Below are 7599 nucleotides of genomic sequence, written 5' to 3' on the forward strand. Positions count from 1 at the left end.
TTTTGTGCAACAGCAGCTGCTCCGGTCACGTGATCCTAGCTCAAATCTTATTGGATGGCCCGTGTTTTTGCTTTGCGAAACTGAAAAGGTTCGTCGGACTGGTGCGAAAAAAAACATTCGCATTTTCGGTCCGCGAATGTTCGTGGTCTATGTGGAAGCCTCCGTAGAAATGTATTGTTTTATTCCAGCGCGTCATCGCGTCCGATATTCGTTTCGCTTTTTTGCGCTCAGTGTGGAAAGGCCAGTTTTCCTAAGTTTTCCTTTTTGACTCTTTCAGTATGACTATAAAATTTTAAAAAATAAATAAGTTTTTTATATTTATATTTAACATAATAAATATATTGCAATAATAATATTGTACAGTAAAAATTTATTTATAGTACACTGTAAAATTGCAATACTAATATTTACCTTTTGCTTTCAAAATTTAACCCAGTGAGCTTTTATTTTGGTGGTTTGCTGGCAAATATATTTGTAGCGTGATTCAGACTGAAGCACAGCACTGTGTTCATTTACTCGTGCAGCTCACGATAGTGTTTTAAGTGTCTCAGAATCACTCAGTTCACAGTTAATTAACAAAGATGCTTTAAGACTCAGAAACTCTGTATCATGAGCTGCATGCATGTAAATGAACACAGAGCTGTGCTTAACTCTGAAACATGCAGCACATATTTAATTAATTATATATCACATTATTACATGACAACGATTGTACTAAAAATGCAAAACATTTTCTTTTGTGTTTTTTGAAAAGTTCAGCAATGTTTTTAAAATGATCCCTGTTCACACGAATTTATAAAAAAAAGACGAGACCAGTAGTTGGCGATGTATTTTTGTAAAGAAACACTACACGCCTGCGTGTATAAGCATTACTCACGCATGACTATAGACTGAACACATAATACATGTGTATTACGTTACCATTTTCACAAATGCATGTTTTTATAGTTTACATTGTCACGGTTATGGCATTGTTTTTAAAAACGTGCATTTTGAAAAGTTTGCGTTTTCAGGCCCCCAAAACACTGTTGTCGTGTAAATGAATGGTCAAAATGCATAAAAAGTTTTGAGATGAAAATTGTTGTGTAAACACCCATTCGGCCATATCACGATATTGATTTTATTTCAATATATAGTGCAACCTTAAGGTACACGCTGTAATTTTTTACTCAAGATGACAGGAAGATTTAATAAAAGCTGTTTTATTTCACACAGAGAGGCTGCATCACAGGGAAGAAATATTAATATTACATGATGAGCCAAGTACTACTCACCTACACCTGTGTGAACTGGTGAAAAACACCAGCTGGTTAAAAGTCACTGCAATAATTCACGTTGAGAAAACATCATATATTAGCAGATTTGATACTTTCAGATATTTCAAGTGCCAAATAAAAGTCAACATATTAGATCCAGTTATAGCACACCTGGACATTGAGCTTAAAAGGTAAGGCCTTTGGGTCTCACACGCGCACCATGACAGGAATTGGTATTTATCAGCGTGCTGTTAGTAAGTTTCTGACAATTAGCATAACAAAATATTGTGCGTCTGCCAGCTCACCCGCTTTTGTCAGAGAGAAAGCGTGTGAAACGACAGACTGAAGCAGTGAATACGCTGATGCCCAAACATGGCCCTGCTCATAGAGATGTGAAATGAGCCTATCAAAGCCTGGCCTACTCAAATACACTGCTTTAGCTACCAGTGTAAAGAGCACATCGGACACGAAACAGAAGCTTGTTCTTGGCACGTGCTGAATGTTTGCTATCACAACTTCTAGAGATTTCCCTTTTGCCTGACTTAGAAGAGTAGCAATGGGTAAATTATTCAGAATTCAGTGCAACTTAACCTCTGTCTACAGCATCTTCCATCATTTCTAATTTTGTTAAAACAAGTTTACAGTAATGCATATTACTTGAAATACAGTAAGTGGTTATATTTTACTGTTTATTTCGGCTGGTTGAAGTACAGCATTTGAAGCTAACAGTAATGCACTTACAGTGGGAGCCGTGCATTTCGGAGGGTTTAAAAACAGAAAAGTGCATTTATACCAAGCTTTATCAAGGACCCCTCACATCAGGCTTATCAAACTAAAACTATATATGTATAAATTCATTATTTGAAATAAAGCAAGTTGTTATTTTATTTTAGTAAATGTTTATTGCAGCTAGTTGAAGTAAAACATTTGAAGTACTAAAAATGAAACTCAAAAATGTAATTTAATAAAAGCCATTTAGACACATTTTAAATAAAAAAAATGACAAAACGTTAGTAAGATTTTACCTAAAATTGAAATAAAAACAGTATAAAATAAAATTAAATTCTAAATATTAAAAACTATATATATATATCAATGATACTAAAATACCATGATGATCCGCTTGCATAATATATAAAATAGCCCTGTATTTTTATGTAGAGAAAATAATTAAAATGAGCATGATATAGTTTTGTGGAAAATGTAAAAAAAAAAATGCATATTTTCTATTTATTATTTAAAGAGTATTACAATATATTTTGTACAACTTTAAAAAAAAAATGCATATTTAAGTTTCTATTCAAGTATTTCCCCCTTTAAATTTTTTACACGCCCCATTATGAAATGTCCTAGTGTAAATCATCCTGAAAATTTGGAACTGTACACAGTTCATAACCAATTTCATGTTAACGTGTATAATATGTTGTGATTTTATTTTGGTGCAGTGCCTCATCTCAAGTTATGTTGTTGGTGCATTACTGTAAACACAGTTTTTATTTTTAAAGTTATTCTTGTTTTCACAAACAAATCGAAATGAATTTCTGTGGTAATCGCCAGCATGCTGTCAATACATTTTAACTGTACTGCTTCAAAAGCAGCAGGAGTTGCTTTATTCTCCAGTACATAGATAGTAAACTCTCTGTATCGAATAATATATAAAATAGCTCTGTATTTTTATGTAGAGAAAATAATTAAAATGAGCATGATATAGTTTTGTGGAAAATGTAAAAAAAAAAAAAAGCATATTTTCTATTTATTATTTAAAGAGTATTACAATATATTTTGTACAACTTTTAAAAAAAAATGCATATTTAAGTTTCTATTCAAGTATTTGCCCCTTTAAATTTTTTACACGCCCCATTATGAAATGTCCTAGTGTAAATCATCCTGAAAATTTGGAACTGTACACAGTTCATAACCAATTTCATGTTAACGTGTATATGTTGTGATTTTATTTTGGTGCAGTGCCTCATCTCAAGTTATGTTGTTGGTGCATTACTGTAAACACAGTTTTTATTTTTAAAGTTATTCTTGTTTTCACAAACAAATCGAAATGAATTTCTGTGGTAATCGCCAGCATGCTGTCAATACATTTTAACTGTACTGCTTCAAAAGCAGCAGGAGTTGCTTTATTCTCCAGTACATAGATAGTAAACTCTCTGTATCGAATGGCAGTGCTGCACCCTGTTGGTTAAGCATATCAACTGCACAGAGTTAGTGTAGACAGCATATAAAGCATCATTTAGTTTGCATTGTTTCCATTGTTTTATAATTTGTCTGTGGTTGTCTTTTCATTAGGGCCAATGCTAACTGCATGCCCCTGCTGGAGGTGGAGGACATGATGATCATGGGTAAGAAACCAGACTCCAAGTGTGTGTTCACGTATGTTCAGTCACTGGTGAACCATCTGCGCAAGCATGAGATGATGATCGCGCGGGCGCAGCAGACCTCTGACTTCTGATGCTCAACACTCTCTAACAACTCATGCTTTAAACTCTTTTTTTTTCATTCTGACCCTGTTACATTTCAACAGTTAAAATTGTGTTTACTTTCCAGACAGATCCAAACAACTTCTCCTGTACCAACTGTAAAAACTCATTAGGGTGTTTTTTTTACACTAGTTTGTTTAAACGAACAGTAGTTTGCTCCAAAAAAAAGTTAGCAAAAAATGAAAATTGCAAGTTATATTTAGTATAACTCCCAAGATGCCTCTTACTTGATTTCATGTGCTAAAACGAAACATGATTTTATGTTGATTGCCCATATCTATGGCTTTGTATAATATGTTGTGATTTTATTTTGGTGCAGTGCCTCATCTCAAGTTATGTTGTTGGTGCATTACTGTAAACAGTTTTTATTTTTAAAGTTATTCTTGTTTTCACAAACAAATCTAAATGAATTTCTGTGGTAATCGCCAGCATGCTGTCAATACATTTGAACTGTACTGCTTCAAAAGCAGCAGGAGTTGCTTTATTCTCCAGTACATAGATAGTAAACTCTCTGTATCGAATGGCAGTGCTGCACCCTGTTGGTTAAGCATATCAACTGCACAGAGTTAGTGTAGACAGCATATAAAGCATCATTTAGTTTGCATTGTTTCCATTGTTTTATAATTTGTCTGTGGTTGTCTTTTCATTAGGGCCAATGCTAACTGCATGCCCCTGCTGGAGGTGGAGGACATGATGATCATGGGTAAGAAACCAGACTCCAAGTGTGTGTTCACGTATGTTCAGTCACTGGTGAACCATCTGCGCAAGCATGAGATGATGATCGCGCGGGCGCAGCAGACCTCTGACTTCTGATGCTCAACACTCTCTAACAACTCATGCTTTAAACTCTTTTTTTTTCATTCTGACCCTGTTACATTTCAACAGTTAAAATTGTGTTTACTTTCCAGACAGATCCAAACAACTTCTCCTGTACCAACTGTAAAAACTCATTAGGGTGTTTTTTTTACACTAGTTTGTTTAAACGAACAGTAGTTTGCTCCAAAAAAAAGTTAGCAAAAAATGAAAATTGCAAGTTATATTTAGTATAACTCCCAAGATGCCTCTTACTTGATTTCATGTGCTAAAACGAAACATGATTTTATGTTGATTGCCCATATCTATGGCTTTAAAAGCTTTTACGGTACTGTTGCTGTTAATGGAGCTCTGACCTGCATGCTTTCACAAGCTTACTTGAAGTTTTAGTTTTGTTTCAAAAAGAAATGAATGTTATATGTTCATTTGTATGCGATATTGTTTATTTAAAAACGTTGCAAGAATATTAATCTCACTGCTTGTTCTGGCTTCAGCCGTTGAGTGCAAGATGCAGCTCATGAACTGTTTTTAAATGTTTTTCACTTAATTGAAAGTTTGGTTTTACACTGAACACTGGTTAGTTTCTCTGCAGATATCCGACGTCTGCCTCGTTCTTCTTAGCGAGAATTGAACATAAACATTTTGAAGTGATATCAAATACACAAACATGCATGTATAGATGCACTTGTGATCTGTCCTTGTTTATGGATGAGTATATTTTGGATTTGTTGATATTCCTGAACTTCATTTGGAAGCAATGAAGTTTGTCCCAAAAAATAAGCTTAAAGTGTCTGTCTTTGTACATCTTTACAACATGGCTTTCGGACAGAAACAAAGTGTAATTTAAAGGGTGTGTGTGTGTGTGTGTATATATATATATATATATATGAGTAACCCTAGTCTCGAGTCAATTTGAGAAGAAGAATATTTTAGCAGTAAATTCACCTGAAAAGGTTAATGATGTTTATATATTTGGTTCTAAAGATGGTTGTAGTTTTAATTGTTTTAATGACTACACATAATTTAATTTTGAAGACGAAACACAGCTACTGCAGCAGCCACGCCAGAGAGTGACTTTGCTTGGTACTTGAAGGTTGCATGAGTAGAGCTCATTAACATTCATTCACACGGAAAGATGAACATTAACATTATAATATTTGTACACACTCATTCAAAAACTATTGTTCACTCAGTATTTCCCTACACCATGGTTTTGTATAGTAATCATTAAAACCATAAATGACACCAAAAATGTGTTTGTCATTTATTGCATTTTCTGAAATAGGGAATCAAAAAGATTTATAATCATGAGTGCAACAAGACTTTACAATGAGCCAAGTGACTCAAGAAGATCATTTTAGATAAATTACTTTAAATGTTTTATTGATGGTAGAAAAATGGCAAGATAAAATTGAGGCAGATCATGATGGATAGATCATAATTTTTTTTAAACAAGTCGAAATTATGATTAGATGAGCCACATTTGTAGCCATTGTCTTATATATGTGCATGTGACCACATCAATTGAATTTTATATCTTGTTTAGTTTTCGCAATGTTTTACAATTTTACTGCTAAATTTTTTTTATTGTTGTTAATAATGTGATTACTGAACATTGGTCTTTTATCATGACTCTTGCATTACCATGATTTCACAACTTTCAAGACTTTGAAAGATACATTTTAACTTTTGTCCCATCTAGTGGTTAACAATAAAACTGCATGGGTCTTGCGGTTTTGGTTGTGCCTCGACTCTGCGTGGATGAATGTGATTCGAGACAACGGTGATACAGGACATCTATTTATTTGGGACATATTAAATACCGTTTTGTTAGTCCCTGGAGGTTTGTCGTTTTGAAAGATCCATGGTCATTTTCTTCTTGTTCTTATAACAACAAAACATGACGCACTGCCATTTGTCATATGCACGCAATTTCCCGCGAAATCCGACCCGACAGCTCTTAAAGGGGTCATATGATGCGATTTAAATTTTTCCTTTCTCTTTGGCGTGTTACAAGCTCTTGGTGCATAAAGAAGATCTGTAAAGTTGCAAAGACTAAAGTCTCAAATCCAAAGAGATATTCTCCGTAACACCACTCATAATCAAATCAAGTTGCTGAATGCGTGTTGACAGTAATATAACAATAATGTGGCCACATTAAACTCTGAAGAGAGCTCGTCTGGCTCGGTTTTAGTTCTCACGGTAATTGTAAATCAAGTAGGTCTCGCACCGCTAGCGTCCCACGCCATCGCTCTTACATAAGGAGTTACAAATCTGTGTGCTGGGAATCGGCCTCTGATTGGTCAGTATCAGTCTTAGGGGGCGGGCTGGTAGATTGGCCCTCAAAGGGACTGTCTTTCGCTGGAGCGAAGCGGAACTCCTCTGGCACTTGGTCTTCGGGATTCTCTTTTTTATAAAAGCCCAGCGTTGCCAAGAGTTTGTTAATCTCAGTGCGAGTCATTTCAGATAATGGGATTCTCTGAAACACAAACACAGCTCAGTTTATAAGTATGAGATAAGAAAAAAAGAAAGGCATAGGTTATAAGGAGGACAAGTGCATCACATCAGTTCTTAACAAGTGCTAAAAAAATTTTTTTATTCCATTTATAAGAATGAATCTATTGAAACTGCATTTAACTTTTGTCCCATCTAGTGGTTAACAATAAAACTGCATGGGTCTTGCGGTTTTGGTTGTGCCTCGACTCTGCGTGGATGAATGTGATTCGAGACAACGGTGATACAGGACATCTATTTATTTGGGACATATTAAATACCGTTTTGTTGTTTTGTTAGTCCCTGGAGGTTTGTCGTTTTGAAAGAGCCATGGTCATTTTCTTCTTGTTCTTATAACAACAAAACATGACGCACTGCCATTTGTCATATGCACGCAATTTCCCGCGAAATCCGACCCGACAGCTCTTAAAGGGGTCATATGATGCGATTTAAATTTTTCCTTTCTCTTTGGCGTGTTACAAGCTCTTGGTGCATAAAGAAGATCTGTAAAGTTGCAAAGACTAAAGTCTCAAATCCAAAGAGATATT

The 7599-nt window shown here is 34.9% G+C and overlaps 2 protein-coding genes across 2 annotated transcripts in view; one reads left to right on the forward strand and one right to left on the reverse strand.

Moving 5' to 3' along the window:
* The window catches only part of LOC107662053 (smoothelin-like), an 84989-nt gene extending 81106 nt beyond the window's left edge, over positions 1-3883 (forward strand). The window contains exon 21 of the mRNA XM_016451914.1: positions 3555-3883. Within this exon, the coding sequence (XP_016307400.1) occupies positions 3555-3717 (163 nt within the window). The 3' untranslated portion in view covers positions 3718-3883. The remainder of the gene's footprint in view (positions 1-3554) is intronic.
* A 2764-nt stretch (positions 3884-6647) lies between these two features.
* Positions 6648-7599, reverse strand: part of LOC107662052 (selenoprotein M-like) — a 4509-nt gene continuing 3557 nt past the window's right edge. Inside the window, exon 5 of the mRNA XM_016451913.1 lies at positions 6648-7037. Within this exon, the coding sequence (XP_016307399.1) occupies positions 6825-7037 (213 nt within the window). The 3' untranslated portion in view covers positions 6648-6824. The remainder of the gene's footprint in view (positions 7038-7599) is intronic.

Source organism: Sinocyclocheilus anshuiensis, unplaced genomic scaffold, assembly GCF_001515605.1.
Source record: "Sinocyclocheilus anshuiensis isolate Anshui unplaced genomic scaffold, SAMN03320099.WGS_v1.1 scaffold431, whole genome shotgun sequence".
In the NCBI taxonomy this organism is placed as follows: Eukaryota; Metazoa; Chordata; class Actinopteri; order Cypriniformes; family Cyprinidae; genus Sinocyclocheilus; species Sinocyclocheilus anshuiensis.